Source organism: Manacus vitellinus, unplaced genomic scaffold, assembly GCF_001715985.3.
Source record: "Manacus vitellinus isolate BGI_N305 unplaced genomic scaffold, ASM171598v3 scaffold_55_pilon, whole genome shotgun sequence".
Taxonomy (NCBI): Eukaryota; Metazoa; Chordata; class Aves; order Passeriformes; family Pipridae; genus Manacus; species Manacus vitellinus.
Genome location: NW_021940651.1, coordinates 1,051,487 through 1,071,616, shown reverse-complemented (window position 1 = coordinate 1,071,616; position 20,130 = coordinate 1,051,487). Strand labels below are relative to the sequence as shown.

At 36.6% G+C, this 20,130-nt stretch overlaps 1 protein-coding gene across 1 annotated transcript in view; it reads left to right on the top strand.

The window, feature by feature from the left end:
• Positions 1-20,130, top strand: part of ADCY1 (adenylate cyclase 1) — a 164,847-nt gene that overhangs the window by 123,660 nt on the left and 21,057 nt on the right. Inside the window, exons 8-12 of the mRNA XM_008920697.3 lie at positions 5,698-5,853; positions 9,328-9,522; positions 10,940-11,037; positions 14,194-14,278; positions 18,161-18,250. Coding sequence (XP_008918945.1) covers positions 5,698-5,853; positions 9,328-9,522; positions 10,940-11,037; positions 14,194-14,278; positions 18,161-18,250 — 624 coding nt within the window. The remainder of the gene's footprint in view (positions 1-5,697; positions 5,854-9,327; positions 9,523-10,939; positions 11,038-14,193; positions 14,279-18,160; positions 18,251-20,130) is intronic.

The following is a 20,130-nucleotide window of genomic DNA, read 5'->3' as shown; positions in this document are numbered from 1 at the left end:
CAAGGGTTGGACTTGATGATCTCGGAGGTCCCTTCCAACCCAGCTGATTCTATGATTCTATGATATATATATATATTACATATATTTACAATTATATATACAATCTGAATATATTATACACAATAGGGAGCTCCTGAGAGGGAAAAAGGGAAAAGGGAGGGGGAAACAGGGATAAAAAGAAACCTAAAAACAGATATCTCCTAAATATACCCATTAATAGAGAGCTAGTGAATAAATATAAAAATGAATTAAATACTTCCCTGAGTGGGACAGCAGAACTGTGCAAGGCAGCAGCCAACTCCCCCACGCCTCCCAGAGAGACCGGAGATAACAGCAGGTCTGAGCAGCAGGCCCTGGCCTATACAAGCAAGACCGTCTGCGAGAGAGACCTGTTGCCTTCAGCCACCTGAAGAGAGAAGAGAACGAAGGCCTCTTATCTGCGCCTTTCTATATATTGTGTTACAGAAAAGGATCATATGGAATACTTCCTTAGATTTCTGACCCCATTGCTAAGGAAGGCCTAAAAATCCAAGAAACCAACCCACTACAAGCACATAGCAAGCAAAAATATATTTGATCAAGTTCTAATTTGAAATGCCACAAGTTAGGCATCTGAATCCATATCTGGGCACACACTGGTGATTTCTCCTTTCAAACTGATGACTACCTGCAGCTGCCACTGCTGCCACGACTTGGAGAATCCAGCAGTTGTCTTTGCTCTTGATGGCTGACAGCTCCTAACAAGGAATTTAACTAGAGATCTGAATGCATAACTTGAGCATATCAGGTTTTAACACCCTAGATATACCTTAGCAGACCTGATTTAACAGGTAGAAACACGGCCTTTTAGTGGAAGCTCTGTCTGGACAGAGGTTGTTCTGTGCCTAAGACTGTATTGCACAAGTGTTGAAATACACAAATCCAAACACTGGAAATAAATTGCTTGTGTTACTGCCCAGCAAACACAGAGAGAAGACGGATGTTTGTGTTACAGAGTGTGTTGCTCTACATCTTCAGGATTGTTTCTGCAGTTGCTGTGAAGCTGCTAATGCATCATCATCAGTGTGACAGCCTGCAGCTTGGGTTGGCAGCGATATTAGAAATTAGTTATGTGTTCTAACATCGTTCTTCTCTCTTTTTCTTCCTACGTAAATGTGGAATCTGGAGAAGGGAGGAACATAGGGCACCGGTATAAGATTTTCCCTGTTATTGGTTTCCTAGAGATTGCTTTAGTCTTTACAGCTGCTAAAAACTTTTTCTACATCTATGTCAAGAAAGTGATCACACTATTCTGAATATTAAAAATTTATCTTACAGAAGTTGCATTATTTTCTGATAAAAATCCCTAATATACTTTCCTGATGGGCAACTGAGGTGTGATAAGCAAAATGTATCATAAGGGCAGTAGAAAAGGGTGGAAAAACAAATGTCTGGTGATTTTAACTGTAAGAAGAACAAAACGAAAAGAAGAAAAAAATTACCTATCTCAGGACAAAATGACTCAAAGATGATAATAATGGAACAAATACTACTACTAAGAGGCATGGTCATGCCTACCTGAAGATAGAAAGCACATACCGACACAGTGCTACCTCATTTATGGTTTCTGTCAATGTGTTTTGAATGTCATTAGTATCTTCTTTCCCATGCCATTTTAAGCACTGTGGTTGAATATAGTTAGGGGAGTAGTAGTCTGCTGACATTTCTGACAATCTCAGGTGAGCACCAGTTAAACACTTGTCAGAATATTACATGGCATCCAAACACTGGGGTGTTTTCCCAGGATTTTAATCTGTACTTGTTTGTATTCTGCATACCTAAAGACATTCACAGAGCTGTAGATAGCCTGGATGCTTTCACAGTACTCTATTAGAAAATCACACCTTATTTGCCAGCTGTGTTTCAGCAAACAACCAATCTTTGCTAAAATTATGAAGTAAATGAACAGTGAGCAGAATTAGAGATGATCCTGAGGGTCAAAAAGAAGCATGAAAATAAAATGCATTGACAGAATGAGCTAGAATGGGAATGCTGCAGTCCAGCTTTCCTATAATGCTGGCCTGGAGCAAAAGCAGAACAAAAGCAGAGTAAAAGACGCTGAGGTTGGGGTTTTTGTTTGATTTTTTTTTAAGTCTGTTTTAACAGATTATACTGCATTTCTTGACTTTATCAGAGACTTAGAGCAGAGGGTGAGATTACTTAAATACTCCACTGAGTAGTTCAATGTCAAAAGTGTTGCTCTGCTGTAAAAGCAATAATAAAAAGGAGACATGATTTGTGAGATGAAAGTGAGAGAACTCCTTTGTCTTTTTGATACTGTGCATATATAATAGTAGAATGGAAAATCCTCAGTTCCAGTGCAGAAATCTATATGCCTTGCAACCACTAGATTAAAAAATAAAAACCAAAAAACCTCAAACAAATGAACAAAAAAAAAACAAACAAAAAAACCCCCACGAACCTCCCCAACCAACTAATCAAAACTATATATAAAATTATACATGATCTACTGAGAAGTACCAGTGTGCCCAGTTTGTGTGTATGCAATATCCTTTGTGTGGTTATGTTCTTGGCCAACCATGAAGAACAGTAACTGTGTGTGTTCCACAGATTTTCATAGCATTGCACAGTAATTGAGTTCGGAAGGGGCCTTTGGAGGTCATGTGGTCAACCTCCTTGCTCAAAGCAGGGCCAACTTTGCAGTTAAATCCACTTTTGAGTGAATTCTGAGTGTTTACCAGGCTGGAGATTTGGCAGCCTCTCTAGGCAACCTGCTCCAGCACATGATAATCCTCACAGTTAAACTTCTGTTCTTTGTGTCAAATAGGAATTTCCTTTGGTACAACCTATATTAATTGCCTTTTTTCTGAGTAATATTTGGGATGAGTCTGGCTCTGTCTTCTCTCCAGCTACTACTTAAGTGGCTGAAGATGGCAATTAGATCCCTGCATCTCTTCCAGCTAAATGAACTGAATTCCCTCAGGTACTCATGTGCTTGAGAACTGTACTTGTTTTGGTGAACCTTTGTTGAACTCACTCCAGTTTGTCACTGTTTTTCTTGTACTGGGGAGCTCAGAAGTAGATACACTAGTCCATTTTTTCCAGTGACCTGTGCTGAAATTTCCATTTAACTCGAAAAGAGCTCAAAAAATTTTTCTGAATTTCCAACATATAAAAGGTGTATGCTGTTGATATATTATCTGCCAGTAGGATTTATAAACTGAAAGAGACTGGTTGATGGTCAGAGCTAAAAATGTTCTACCTACTTAGTTGAAGATAAAGTCAGGAAACTGAATGAAAACATGTGGTTAAAGAAAAGTCATGTTGGTGGCAGGGCCACACTGCCTGAGTCAGACTGTATTCGTTCCAAATTTTCAAGTTACAGGTTGTTCTCAAAAACACATCTATTACAAGAAGTTTGTATGGAGGAAAGTCTAAATTATTCTCCTTGTAGGAGGATATAGTCATGCCCATGTGCTCACCTTTCAGAGTCATGCCTCATTGAATCTTTTGCTAGGAAGATGTTCTACCTGTTCTTTACCACTCTTCCATCTATACTGTGGCATTTCCATAACGAAGGCTGTCAGGTGGCTTTTGTTGCTCTCCAAATTTATTTAAAAGCGTCTTTCCAAGCCAATCTAGTGGCAACCTAAAACCAAAGTTGTTGACCTAATTAATGTAATGTCCACAGTGAAAAGTTTGAGCAAAAATAGAGCTAATGACCTCTTAAGATAGTGTCCACCTGTAAACTTCTGTCTAATCCCCTATTATCCCCTTGTCTTAAAAAAAAAAAAAAGAAAGAAAGAAAGAAACAAAATGCAAAACTGGAAGGAGTTTCAAGACAGTTCCTAAATTTGTTGTATCAAAATTTTGATAGAGATACTGAGTAAAATATAGAGAACTTCTAGAGGAATTATAACTACATTAGGAAAATTTGTAAGTAGAGTATCTCTCCAAAAAGCATGTTTTGGCTGTTGGGCATGGTAGCTCAAATGCTGATCATATCTGCCATACTCAAGTCTAACAACCATCTACTTGGTGTCCTTAGGAATACCTAAAGGATGATTAGTATGTGAATATCCTTGTACATTTTCTTCTGTGCAATTCAGTGGTAAGTCTTCTGCCAGAAAGCCCTTGAAAGAAAGGTTCATATTGGGAATCTCTTCACAGAGACTTTTGTTAAACTATCACTTATACAAGTGATTACACACCAGATACACTAATGTCCTTTTAGAATTCAGCTGACAACTGTGCAGTGCAGTGCTGGTGATGCTAGCTGGCTTCAGTCAGCCTTCCAGTGCACAATAAAGCACATGTGCATACCTAGGCACCTTTACACATTTGGAACATGTCCTATGTTTATAACATTGCCATCTGCTAGAAAAAAAAATAGTGCAACATTTTGGTCATTTTTGTGTTTCATAGACACAGCATGACTGACTAAACAGAGTATTGGGAGTTCAATAATATATTACCTTGGTTACCCAGAAAGTGCAAGTGCCTAGCTATATGTGCTAAACATCACAGCAAACCAATATCTGAGATGCCATTTGGAACATAAACAGTGTCATTTGCCCTGCCTCTCGAAATTTAAGTGTCTGTGAAAACATGCATTAAACAAATGCTTTCAGTTTCTTCTTTGTTCTTTGATCATTGAAGTAATGATGTAAATGGCTCTAGTAAACCACAGTATTGTGAAGACTGCACAGCAAATTCTCAGTGCCATTTGAATGAAGATTTTGGACTATGATTTGCTCTGTCTTTTGTATCTAGGAACACTAGGGACCAAATCCTCTGTGCTTCTTTATTTTACTGTTCCAGAATATATCAATTTTACAAGCTTAAATTCCCATACAGTGACAGCATGGGAGGCTTCCACATTTCTCATTAACACTGCTTTACACATTCCACATGTGTACAGAAGCATGAGTAAGTTTGGTATAAATACTAAGGATAGAATATTCTGGTCTGTGAAAGCATCTGAATACATAATAGGGGTTTACTGAAGTCAGCAAGAGTTAAATACATACTTAAGAGGTAACCAAGAAAATATTTGTCCTTGCTGAACTGGGAGTCCTGTGGTAAAAGGAATAGATTATACCCAACCCTCTGAGAGTATTTCTCCATGGTAAAACACTCCATGCTTTGAAGAAATAAGATGTAAGATATAACTGCAGTGCCTCACAAACTCCTTCTAAGGCATATATGTCTATCTTCAAAGCAAAAGCTATCCTCTTCAGATTTTAATGAGCTTACCAATGGCTGAAGTAGCAGAATGAGAAAAGAAGAAAAAGACTGACCTTACATTTTTTTAACATCGATTGATAAAAATCCTGATTTCCTCGTTATTTTTCCTATATTTTCCTAGAATTTATTTTAACATTATAAAAATACAAATATTGCCTCTTTCATGAGTTTATCATGAATGCACTGTTTTAGAGTCTACATATCTAAGCAGAAAACAGTTCCCAAAATGTTAAGTATGAGTTTAAAATCTGTTCAATAGATTCTTTACATCTCGGATTAAAAAAGATGAAGTAATCTTCATTTGCAAATACAGGATGTTTATCAAAATGCATTGCTTCTTAATTAGAATATTGCTTTGTTCTGACCACTAGGTGGTGCAAATGCCTGCAAGTATGTATGTCTGCATGGGAATGTAATGACAGTTATAAATATTATTTTTCTGATCAACAGATATTTCCTGGACTGATTCTCTCAGACATTAAGCCTGCAAAAAGAATGAAGTTCAAGACAGTCTGCTATCTGCTTGTTCAGCTCATGCACTGTCGTAAGATGTTCAAAGCAGAGATCCCTTTCTCCAATGTCATGACGTGTGAGGATGATGATAAGGTAATCCATGTGGGCCATGTGCACTCTTTGTGCATCAGTTCAGGACTGCATCCAGCAGACTTGCTTTGAGAACATAAGGGATGATGTTATCGACTGAAAGAGAAATTTCTGGTGTTCCTACTGGAGCTGAAGCTCCAGTATATAATGCTCACTGTAAAAATAAAATTTAAAAAGGCTTTAAATTTGTAGCACCTCTTGGAAAAGCCAGTTGAGGTGGCTTATGGGGTTTCTCTTAAGGGCTTCCTTCACAGAAATTAGAGTTTCTGAGGCTTTTTCCATCATTTTGAAGAGATATTATTTTGCATCTTTTGTCCATCATAGTCTGAAGCTATTGATGGCAAATACAAAACAACAGAATAATTTTATATCTCTACATGGTTCTCTAAAAAATGAAAGGCAACTGATTAGTCAAAACTGCTCTCAGTCCCTAATACAAATCCTAAACAGAGAAGTTCCTAATACAAATTCTGCTTTCTTGGATACCTTGTAATGCCATAAATCAAAATTGCTTTACATACTAGTAGCTTGATTTACTTCCTTTTCTGTACATGAATCTACCCAAAAATTTATGAAAAAAAACCCTTTAGAGTTGTTCGTTCCATTTTCTTAGCCAGCAGGTGGCAATATTACATAGTCACTCCACCACTCCTCCACTCCACCACTCCAGTGGTGTCATAATGTGCATTGGAAGCAGTAATTCAGCTTGACTGATTGCTCCACATTATTTGGGGGGGAGGGTTGTTTGTTTGAGGGTTTTTGTTGCTATTTTTGTTTAATAATGTACATTTATTGAAGATTCAGTCTAAATCTTACTTTCAGAAAACATTCAAAATTTCGTATTTTGGGTTTTATATATGCTTGTGTTTGTTCTGCAGGAAAAGGGCAGAAAAGTCTGTTAGTATCTTTAAAACACATTTTCAGTGAAGACTTTCAGAAACTCCAGATTTTATTTTGAAACTAGCCATGTACAAGACCTTCCAATTGTGAATTAGTGCTGTCTTTGACTATTTAAAAAAAGGAACCCACACATTCTTTGAAGCATATGCAATATTTTGCATTGTGTCTTGTGTATATGTATATATAAATACGGTAATATACACAGAAAATACCCATACGAGTTTGCTAGGGATCTGATGAAAATTTTTGCATGTCAGAACATTTGCAGTGAAGTTCTAAAATACTGTTATTAACTGAAACAATTGTTCTGAGTTTCTGTAACTGTTATGTAAAAATTATCATGGATTTATATTATACGCTATTAATATAAATACACTGTGTTGCAGTGCAGGGTTTCTTCAGAGCTTTCCGTCCTCGAATCACGTAAATCAGGTAAAACAAGCAGGGCTTTAAAGGCTTTGAAGCCAGTACATTTCTGAGAAATATAAATACTGGCTTGATCACATATAAGACAATGTACGTCTGCTGTATGAAATAATAATAGAGATAAAAATAAGAGACACAGAGGAAATCATTATTTGCAAGGAACAGCTATTTTGATTAAGAGCAGTAACTTTAACCCTATGTCAAAATGGCAGAATAGATAGTATAATTTATTCCATATATCAGAATAACACCCATCATCTACCCTCCTTCCAGGTTTTAAAGCAAAGAAACGGTATTTTGCTCCCCCCGTTGTTATACTATAGGCTTAAATTTGAATTGTAAAAAATCCCTGAAGATGTTCTTTCTGCTTTACCTTATGCAATACATATGGTAACTAATTATTGTTTATGTCAAGTAAAACTATGTATTCCTGACAATATTCTTGAAAGCACTCAGTTTCCCTGCAAACTAGTGGGACAAATGTCTTCTGCAGGAGAACAAATTTATCTCTTTAGAAACACTGAGAATAGTTGTTTGGCTGGCAATTTAAGATTTCAATTATTCCTAACTGTACCCAGAAGATCAGAATTGAGTCCATGTAAGTTCCCCAGATAATTTTTTGTGTCGAAACAATTAGTTCTTACACCACAGACAATTTACCAAGTAATGGGATCTGATAGTTTGAAGAAAAATGTTTCAAGTAGCCTCATAATTGTTTAGTGCTGGTATAACCTCCTCTCTACATACAAAGCCAGCAAAACAAGACTGGGAAAGCTATTTTTATCTTTGCTAAGGTCTATTTTTCTTTATGATCAGAAAGCTAACGTGTCAGTCAGTAGATAACCCTTCCCACTGTTCATACGTATTCAGGTATAATATCCATATAACATAAGCTATGTAAGCTAATGAACTGCTGTACTCCACAGTTTGTTTACTGATGAGGATCTCATAAGAACTTCTTGTGGAATAAGACAGGAAATGGCCATTCCTGCAGGATTACTTAAATAGCAATCACCACCTTTTTTTTTACTATCTGGTTTAAAAGGGTATTTTGTAGTGTAGCCTTTAAAGAGGGGCTTATTAAGTACTGACTGCTCTGAAGAGAGAAATTTTGTCTGCTGACAGACTCTGCTGATTATATCCTGAGCAGACTTGTCATTCCATAATGTTTTGACTTGTCTTGAACTCCGCAGATGTTAGATAAAAAAGTATTCCTTTAACTTTGTAGAAATAGTAGAACTTGCCCAAGCTTGGTTGTCAAAACTCTTCTGAGAAAGAAGGCTTGATCCCTCTCTATTCATACTAGTACAGATCTAGCCATAATGGTTTAGATTACAATGCCCTCAACTGATGGTTGCCACCAGTGTGACGGAGATGTTGCTCATGGTCTCCCGAGTGCTCTCTGTGAAAAGCAAGACAGCTTGTCTACAATCCCTTTCAGATATGCTCTGTGATAAATATTTTCCACTGAAAGGGACTATGAGTGATCATCTTGACAGTCATGCTACTTCAGCCATGAAGGAACCAGTTAGGCACAGGTTAGCTCTGATAATTTATTGGGTTGTGCCATCTGGATCTGCAAGTGCGCGTGAGGCATACTCAAGAGGTCTTAACGAGAAAGCCACTTGGGTGAGTTAAAGATAGGAACACTTGAGATTTCAGGCCCTCTGAAGTCACACATGGTCATTGTGTAAGTGGTTAAGGAAAATTATCTTTTCAAAATATGTATTGCTACCTAGACAGTAGGACTTTCTTGTGTCATGAAGAGCGTGATTATATTGTCTTCAGGATGTCCAGAGCCTCACACCTTCTGTCAAGAAAAAATAATTGCAAGGTAAAGTCACACTGATTGGGAACAAACTGATTATTTCCTCAGTGGCAGAGAAGTGTCAGGGCAGTGTATGAAGAGAATTTCTGGATTAAAATCCTGGAATGCAGTGGGGTGTGGCTCTCATTGTTTTGAATGAAATCAGGATTTCGGCTAAGGAGTTTTTACAAGATGGCATTCGCATGGAGATAAGATCTCTGTCTTTTGTAGTTGCTCTGTTTAATGAACTCCTCATCTTGACTGTGAGCTTGAGGTAATATGAACAGCAATGAAAAATTTCAGTGCTAATAAAATCTGTGCTTCTTCCTTCATCTGTGCCACAGAGGAGAGCATTAAGGACAGCCTCTGAAAAACTCAGGAATCGTTCCTCTTTTTCTACCAATGTTGTATACAACACTCCAGGAACTCGAGTAAACAGATACATCAGCCGCTTGATAGAGGCCCGGCAAACTGAGTCTGAGATGGCTGACTTGAACTTCATTACCCTGAAGTATAAGCAAATTGAGCGTGAAAATAAAGTAAGGGAGTTTTAAATTATTTTTACTCATTTCACTGACCACAAGCCAGCTAGCATTGGGGTTTTGTTTGTTTTTATACAATATTTAAATTCTACTCACTATCTTTAAATACTTCACTGGACTGTCTCTCAGTTAAGAGGGAGACATTATCTCTACCTTCTATCAAAACGCTTGAAGAGGATAAAAAGAAAGATCAGTATCATCCTACTTACCAAGATCCTATTCCATAATGTTACATATCCTGTGTTTTTGTCTTTCTTTTGGTTATCCAAACTGCCTGACCTGTGTCCCCTGTTTAATGCTGTCTCATGACAATGTGGCTGCCTACTGACTCATGTGCTCTGGAAAAGTGTTAATGACAGGAGGATGCTTCCCTCTGCATATTAACCTGATAAGTATATATCCCATCAGTTCTAGAAAATAACCAAAAAAACCCCTTTAAATCTCTGAGCAAGACTGTGGTCGTGCACCAGTCTGGTTGTGCTGAAAGCAGTGGATTAACTCCAGACTTATAACTATGCATATAAGCTAACAATTGTTCCTACCTTGGTTTTGTTTGGCTTTTGTATTTTGTAAATACAAATTGTTTGTATTTACAGCTTGTAGTTTATGTGTTTTTTAAAAAGCAAGTGTTATGGTTTTGGATTAATTTGGCAGTAACATTTAATGTTCTACCGTAAGTCACTTTATAGTCTAAGATTTCATGTCTCTACTGTTCCAAGTCAGAAGTCTGTGTGCCATATTGGATCTAATTTTTAAGGTTTTGAGCATAAATTTTGATTTGAAGTTTCCAGAGTAATTTATTATCCGAGTGTAACTGTTCTCTTTCAAAATAAGAAAGTCTTTTGATGTAAATGAGATTGAACTTTGAATCTTTCTGAGAAAACACTTCTGTGTTTCTACCCCTATAAAGTGTTATCTTGTAAAGTGTGTAGCTTAGTGGAATTGAAGACAGTAGCTGCTCAAAACTAAACCCATGCATCTCATTAGCAGCTGCCTCCAAGTCCACCCATTAGTGTCCTGCCCTGAGCAGCTGAGATGACAGGACTTCTTGAAGGCAGCACCAGGGGTGTTTAACCTTGTTTCATGATGAGTAAGTAGAGAATAGGAAGTGCCACCTCCTTCTAGTTCAAAATGGCTGAATTTTTTTTCTCCAAAAGATAAACTTACATCTGAACCTAACCCAGTTTTGACTAGTTACAGGGTAAAACTGAAGTCTGTCAAGGAAAATGTTGTGTAGACTTGCCTCATCTGTTTTTTTCATGTGAATTAAGCCATGATTATTTGTATGTTTTTAAACTAAGTAGGAGCTTGTTTTATTTTAGGCTATAATTCTTTCTTACTGAGAATGGACAAGTGTTGCTGACTAGGTGTATACAAAATATCTGCTGTCTTAATTTCTTCTTTTCTTTAACAGTACCACCAGCTTCAAGACGAGTACTTCACCAGTGCTGTAGTTCTCTCATTAATTCTAGCTGCCTTATTTGGCCTTGTCTACCTTCTAATAATACCACAGTAAGTTTCTGTCTTTTGCCATTATAAATCAAAGTGGAACACCTTCAGACATCCTGCACAAATTAAAACATTAAAGTCTTTGGAACAGGAATGAGCACCAAAGTTGCCATCTTCTAATATAGGAGATTCTCTGCTATATATTCTCAGTCTAATCTCTTTCCATCTATTTGTCCAAAGGAGACACTTTTCACTATCTTTTTTTTTTGTTTTGGTACAAGGATGCACTTAGAAGGAAAAAAAACACATTTAAACTTATTTAAACTTTCCATGTTTATTTCTAACTTATTTAAAGCATTTCTATGCTACAAACAAAGGTGTTACTACAGCTTTTTTAAATGTGTTTGTGCTGACTTTGGGTGAGGTACATCAGGTATTGATAGCAACATAGATAAAACTATACTGATTTTAATGGAAACTAAGTACTGAAGTACCCACCTAGCTTTTCGACCCAGATTTATAGCCTGCATTGAGATTTTTTGTATCAATGCTATCACTACATAAACTGCCTAGTGGATAGTTTGGCCATGCACCCATAAGTTGCAGTCAGGCCTTGACTGCGCTAACCCAGAAAAAACAAATGCTCATGATGTATTTCGGGACTGTTCTATACCTATTGCTGAGTGATACAGTTTAGTGATTGCTTCAGATTTTGTCAATTCTATGTGATTTTTTACTAAATAAAAAATAATTAAAATTCACTGTCAAATCTAGAGGTTATAATAAGTAGATAGAATTGTGTTTAAGGTATAAAACTTATTAGTAATAAGCTTTTTTATATTAGAATATCAAAACATTAAAAATAAACTTTACTCACTTTTACTAATTATTACAATTTCAGTGAGAATAGAGCTGGCCACAGTTAATGAAAATCCCATTTAAAATTCTGTTTTTTTCTATTCACAAATTCCCAGTCAGGGTAATACTTTTATGGTCTATTATTTCTTATTGAAAGATTGAGAAACACTTTTTTTTAACTCAATAATAATAATAATAAGTTGTATAGTACCTTTCATCTGAAGAATTCAAAGTCACTGACAAAAATCATCACTTACGTCATCATTTCCAGAATAACAATTCTGCTGACTAATCGGAACGTAATTAAGAAGTCTTTCACCCTCTTCTGCAGTAAACCACAGCTGCAATACATGGCAATTTTGAACAAGGAGAAAAAAATGAAAAAAAATAGAATGAATTTCCAAGAATCTTATGATAATCTTTCCAAAAAGTACTGTCACTTAAAAAACAGCTGGACAGAGATTTAGTTTAAACTCTGATCTGACAGACACACAAGCTCCAGCAGAATATCACCACTGAAGGTCATGAAGATGGACTGGGTTAGTGAGGAAATCCATCCACTGAATGCTCCTAAATTCTTTCTTCCAGTGTCTGTTATTCTAGCCAAATTACTAGTCTCGCTGGACTCTTCCCTCACTGTGATACATATGCAACTGTGAACTAAATTAAAACTTTGAAAGTATAGGAAAATTTCCCCTCTCCCCAGAACTTGGAGCTTTGGGCTGCTCTTTAGATTGCCAAAGCAGTTATAAATATGACAAAAGAATGCAAAAGCCAAAACAAGACTTCTAATATGTTATTCTAATGGAAGAAGTGATGTATGGCAATATTCCAAGAAGGAGGTTCAAAATCTAGACAACTAAATGTTGTACGAAAGCCAGTTGCTGCATAAATACACAGAAACCAACGGGCTTGACATTCTCACAATTCCTATCATCATCTGAGCAAAACAGCTTCTCAGCTAAAGGCATATTTCATGTCTCCAGATGGAGTTGTTGAAAGTAAGGTTATGTTCCAGTCAACCTAATCTGTCCAATTATGGAGGCACACATGCAATGTAACCATTAAAAGCTCTGATGATGAACCTTTCTGATGTCTTATACTGTGTTTATTTTTTAAAAAACAATGTAGCCCCTTTTACAAATGCCAACCCAAATGTCTGTCAGGGTCTCACTCAACACTAATGTCAATTGTTGGTTATTGCTGCCTAAAAGATGTCATTGCATTCATGGCCCCTGCATTCTTTTCTAGCATACTATCATCCTGAATACAAGTGAGTTCTCTAGAAGCGTGAGAGCCTGTAGTCTATTAATACTTGTATTCAGAATCCATACTGACTGTACTAGAGTCACCTCCCCATTCTGGTTACACATACTACAATACAGAATTTTCCCTGTTCCTGTATTGGTAGGAATCATTATATGTATTTGAAATCAAAGCCAAATAGTTAGAAATTATACAGGAGAATTGCACACTTCCGCTGTTCGAAACCCTGTATAACCAATCTTTCCCCAGTAATCATCAAGGGCACAGATACATATATATGAAACCATGACTCATATCTTCTGGACTGGCTGGTTTGTTCTCACAAGCTAGAAAAGAAGGCGTGAAGATTGTGTTATGCTGATGTCATGCAGCCCTGGTTCCATGGCTGGTGTGGGGCGGGCCTGTCCCTAAGCAAAAATCAAATGCACCAGTACCAGCACTGGTGGAGTTATTTTTGTCAAGTTGCACACATCCATACAGTACTTTTCCAATAACAGAAGTTTTCTGGAGGTGGAAAGTTCTTGGTTTGCACCCTTCTTCTCATGAAGAACAAGCCTTTGTGAAACCTAAGATTTGTCTAACCATTGAGAAAGACTGAGGAAGGAGTTCTGTTCTGTTCTATTTCATTAGAAGGCAGTCTGGTCTGATTTTGTTTGACTTGATAAGTGACTGAGTTGAATGACCTCTGATTTCTGAATCTTTGAGAAAGAGAGAAAAAGCATCTGGTAACTGTTACATAGCTGCCAAGGCCAAGTAACTGGGTTACATACTCCCTTGTGAGAATCATCATGCTGAATATTCTGCATTAGCCTACAATTAGAAAGTGTCTCTCCTGACACACCATATATTTGAATTTTTGAGGTGCTTTGATCTCCTTGCTGAGTCCAGAGTGGGAACCATATAGAAGAGTATTTACTAGTGTCTTAGTCTTGAGAGCAGTGCACTTCACTGTTAAATTCCTTCCGCTGTGGTTAGTATTACAGCAAGGTTGAGGAGGAGATCTTACACCATTGGTTTAAAATACCATTTCAGAAGGACCCCAAACAGCAGTTTGTTCTCATCTGCTGCATTGCTTCTGTTGTATTTTGATTCTAGGAGTACCGTAGTTCTTGTTCTCCTGGTGTTCTGCATATGCTTCCTAGTGGCTTGTATTATGTATCTACACGTCACACGAGTACAAGTAAGTGATTTAAGATTTTATGACTATTCTTCCTTTTGGTGTCCATGCTGTGCTTGTCCTTTGGAATATGAAGTCATCTGTGTAAGTTTCACAGATTCATAGAGTCTGAAAGCTATGTGCTTATCAAATTCATTGCAAAGTAATGTATTAGGTACTTCAAAAACAAAGATGGATCACCTGAAAGTAGACTTTACATGAGTAATTGTTACAGCACTGTAGCATTCAGTGCCATTAATTCTATGCTTTCTGTCTTTTTTGCTACATCGTCCCTTAACACTTACAACTAGGTACTGAATCATTACAGTGTTCAGAAAAACAACTGCTTTAATCTGACTTCTACTCCTTTCTGGCAGCAGAGCACACTAGTTCTCCCTTCCATTTCAGCTGGTATCTGGGTGTAAAGTCCTGATAAATTCCCCTCTGTTTTCAAAATTTTTCCTGCCAAAGCTGCAGCTGTTTTGATGGTAAAGTACAATGTTTTGCACAGATAATCCTTGGCCTTTTCAAAACCTTTAGTAATGATTAATTCTCCTGCATTATATTTTCACAACAGTAATGATGTAGAAGGACGTTTGGTTGCATTATCAGCGAACTAGGTCTGCCACATCAGAATAAAGCATCTACAGGCTAATTTTCTGATGAAAGAAATCTGTAGTGGATTAATCTAAATTTAGACTTTTCAGACAAATATCAGGACAAAACACCTACGCAGTTAATCAGCTTTTCTGATTAGCACACACGAATTTTAGTTTAAAAAAATGTCCTTTGACAGGAGAAAAGTCATTGTTTTCATGGAAACTTAAATAGCATATTAGCAGAGTATCAGGTACAGAGTAGAACCCTATTTATAAACTTGCACAATTATTTGGGAGTAATTTTGATGATCTCTTTTGTTTCATTAAGGCAAAGTAGTTTATCATCTATTCTTCTCTGTGTAGATGTTAGAAACACAGATGAAGTTTATGGGAAATTACTTCTCTTTATACGGTTTCCCTGGGGTTAGTGCAAACTTGAGATGTGTTCCATCTGTTTTGTCAGTCAACAAAATCTGTATTTATTCCAGGTTCCTCTATAGATTCAATACCTTGCAGGATCAAATCCACCATTAGAAAAATAAAGAAATATAAAACATCAGAATATCACAGTTTAAAATTTTATGGTGAAAATTTGTCTTATAGAGTAAATAAAATATAATGAATATACTATGTATAAAGGATGTAGAATGTATAGAATGTAAACCACTCGTTCCCCTATTTTAATCTGTCTTCTGTCACTTATTTGTTCTTTCACACTAGATAAGTGGCTCAGCTTCTCCATGCTTTACCATTGAATGCCTTACTCCTAAAACCACTATGACAATGTTTTACTGTACTAGTTACCTAGCATTTCTGGGCTCTGACAGTACTTATATAGTTAATAAAAATTCCACAAATAAAAGAAAACAAAGAAAATAAAGCACAAAATTCTATGCTATCGTTAAAAAGTAGTTGCAATCTTAGAATGACTTAAAGTCAGAAGTATAAATCATGTTAGTGTCAGAGTTTTAATTCAGACATGTCTCATACCTTATCTTTTAAATTTTTCTTTTTAACACAATAGCCTAGCATGTCAACATATAGAACATCTATTACCACACAGACCAAAAAAAATTGGCACAATGTGTCAGGACACGTGGTCTTTGAATCTGTGTGTTGTTTTGTCACTGTTAACAATCCAGCATTATCTTCAAGCTCTCTTTAATAAACAGTAGATAATTGCAAACTGAATTTGATTGCAAACTGAATTAATGGAATGTATATATTTCCTTCAAACAAAATTAACTTTTTTTTTTATTTATATGGATAAATCTGCACATTCCACACCATGTGTGTATAGGATTTTGGTCTAGTTGCGTGGACAGTTTGATGGGTAAAATGCCATTGGGATGATCAAATTCAGAGCATAGCAGTTTATGGTTGTACTCTATTTGGTAGTAAGTGGAGTACCACGAGCATTTATCCTGAATCCTATCCTGTTAGACAGTTTTATCAGCAACCTGGAGAAGGACATGGAGTATACTCATGTATACTCCATGACTTCAGTTTTGGCAGAATAGCTGTCAGGATGACTATTGAGAGGATTCTGGATAGGCTGGCAGAATAGGCCAACAGGAATCTTATGAAATACAGCACGCATAAATGCAAAGTCCAGGCCCTGAGAAGAAAGAACTGCCTGCAATAACACAGGCTGGGGAGTGACCAGCTCTGCAAAAATAGCCCTGGGACTCTGGGGGTTAAGGCAGACTACTTTTGGGCCTCCTGAGGTCCCTTGCAACCTGAACTGTATGATAGTGATGAATAAATGCAGAAATAGTCTGTCTTTTTTCATAATGTAATTTTGGACAATGCTGTATCGTTTCCCTTGAGACACAGTTTTTCAATCTCAGATTTTTCCAATTTGAGGTTCAGCAATATGCTCACTCTTTTATTAAAGCTGATATACCTCGAGTATCCTAACGTATTTTATTGATGCTGACTAATACTTAATCTGGTTTATGGTGTATCTAAGTAACTCAGGTCCATAATCTATTATTGATATTATGTTGGTTGTTCCACACGTACACTTACACGGACTTAACTCATACTGAAGTCAGAATGTATTTGCAGTTCACATATTTTTTATTTCTGCTGTAATTGCTGTATTCTCATGTGTCACATCCCAAACAAAGTTTATTCACCTATAAGTACCTCAATTTTTAATTCATGGTCACACGTACAGGCGAAATGTCTCTGCATATGTGAAAGGAAGGGAAGGTATTTAAATACATGATTTCTGTTGTGCCAAGGCTACAGTGGTCCCTCTCTGTGAGTACTTTGCTGCCTACTGGAAGCTATGCTTTTGATGTTGGTGATAGCCATAAAGTGAACAGCTTTCCTTCACAACTGGTGATTTTCGTCCAAAAATCAGGTGTTTGCTTTCTCTCTTTGACCTTAAGTCAAATTCAACCTTGATAAATCTGAGCCCCCTCCTTTTAAAGAATATAGGATTGTCCCCACTTTAAATCTGATTTTTTCTTGGAGTTGGTTCTTGACCCTTGAAGTCACTGGAAGAAGTCTAATGGTCTGAAAGATATATCATGGATCCAGTATATAATAAATACTCCACACACTCATAGTGAGAGGGTAAGAAAGGAAAGCAGCTTTATTGAAAGCAGAGTAGATCAGTATGACTGGAACAATTCTGACAGACTTACCCTTCGTCTCTCACATTCTGTCATAGGCTTCATAGCAGCAAGAACTTCACACATTTAGAAGTGTGATAGATGAAATCAGGGTAAAAATGGAGATAAGCAAGACTCTATTTCACCAGATATTTTTGTTCTCTACTGCTCTTTCTGACAAATTCAATATTTTTAATGAGTCCTGATAATTAAAACTATTCTGGCATGGCATTTAACATGACTATTATAGCAGAAGACACAAATACCACTCCAAAATTCTATGCTATGTATGTTCTCTTGGGTCACAATTTGGAACTGATAATTTGCAAGACAAAAGTTGCTTTGGATATTTTTCCCATGAGAGCAAGATCAAATGCCATCCTAATTTATTATTTGCATCATGAGTAGACATGCTACTAAACTTTCTAAGAGTTTTAATTATAGTGAGAAATAATGTATAATAATAATAATTTCATATTTATTATCCCCAAAGCTGCGATTACCATTAAAACACATCTACACAATAATAACTGCATAACAGTTATTACACAACAATAACTGCAATGCAGGCTAAATTTCTATATCCCTTATTCACCTCTCATTATAGACTACTAAAAAATATCTACCCCACTTTAAAATATTTTAAAATATTTATCTGTAAATCTTTTTTTTCATTTTCTTAGTGTTTTCCAGGGTGCCTGACAATACAAATTCGTACCATTTTGTGTATTTTTATTGTGATCTTAATATACTCTGTGGCTCAAGGATGTGTGGTGAGTATTTATATCAAGTATCACGTAATTTAACGTTCTGTTTAAAGAACAACCTGGTACAGATCCATTAAACACGTTGATAAATGCAATCATTAATGCAATCATTGTTTGCATTGATAAATGCAACCATAGTCTCGTCTAGTGAATTCCTACTCTCTTTATTATTCATATTTGCAGGGCATGTTAATTCAAAATTAAACCCTTCTGCTGTAATTTGAACTTTAACTGACAAGTTGTTGAATTAGGAATGGCTAAGCAATTAGCAAGTTGCATAGATCATACCTAGTCAACACCTATAGAAATCTGTATATCAAAACTTAGTATCATATAGTCTGCTGATGTCTTGTACTTTATGGGAAAACTCTTTTTAAATGTTCAACTTGCTTGCTAGTTCACTGGCTAATATTTTGTGACAGACAAGGCATGGTGTCAAAACAAGATTACTATTTCTATGTGGCAACTTATAAAACATCTTTCTGTGTAATAACAGGGGGATATTTTTAGTCCAGACAGATCAGAAAAGATCTTAAGACATCTTAAAATATGGACAGTTTTGTGTAACAAGAAGAGGTGCTTACACTGTGCTACTTACACAATCCATTCACATCTAATATCTAGAAAGCTTCTGTTCTATGAAGTGACCTTGCTTAATGGTTCTGAAGCTTGAGCTTCCTTTACTGTAGCCTAGCAGCTAGTTCTACATGGTGGACTTGAATTCAAATTTAAACTTCCACCTAAATATTTGTCATTCAGTTGCCTTGCCAAATACCAAACACTCATTTTCAGCATTTTGGCTGCTAATGCTAATGGAGGGTACTCAAAAGAAATCCACACAAAAAAATAGCACACTAAACACAACTGGAAATGCTAAGAAGGCAGATGTGTGAAATTATGCCTCTCTAGAGGAATTAAACAATGTGTTCTGACCATTATGAAGACATGAGCAATTCTCAGTGCTAACTGAGATACCAAGCCCCTTATTTTGTATTTTGTGTATTTACTCATTCCTAGACCTGCCCTGAGAACTTATACTAAGCTTATCCACATGAACTGAATGGGCAGTGGATCCCTTCTCTGTGAATTCCAGTGTCCTGAGAGAAACCAAGAATTACTGATGTTCAGACATTCCTGGGAATTCCTGAACATCAGCTGTGTTAGTTAACACACAGCCCTCGCAGAACACAGGCATATATGTGGTTCTTAGTGCAAACATTAGCCCAAAATGCATAGAGCTGTGCAGTGCCTCTAGGCTAGTTTCTCAGCAAGTTCTGTGTATATGACTTTGGGATTAGGACTAATGTTATGATAGCTGAAATCTTTGTGAATCAACCTCCGTAGATCTGACACTTACTTTGACCGAATGAAACAAACACCATCATTGCCACTTAAAGATGGTGAAAATGAGAAACAGACATCGTAAGCCCTAAAGAAACGTTGAACAACAGTGGAAGAAGTCAGATTAGAATTCAGAAGTTCTGTCCTCCAACAAGGCAGTGATCCTTCAGTTAGGACTTAAAATAGGTCACAAATACAACTTTATCCTTTTCTTAAAAAAAATAACCTGTAACCTAAAGAGAAATGTTTCATCCATAGAAATTATTAGTTCCTGCAAAGTAATGCCTCTAGAATTCTTATCTGTCAGAGGAGCTAGGTGTTGAGGTTTCACACCTCTGTTGCTTGTACAGCAGAGGGTGTTTTCCTGGGTGGATTGCAGATCATTGATGAAGCACTCATGCCTGTGTATGTTTTTGGATGAGTTTAGTATGAAGAGCATTTTTAAGGATATTGAGCCCAATCACATTAAAGGGATTTTTCACTTTACTCCTTCATTTCACAATGTTAGGCATTATGAGTTCAAATCATATTTATTATATTTCATC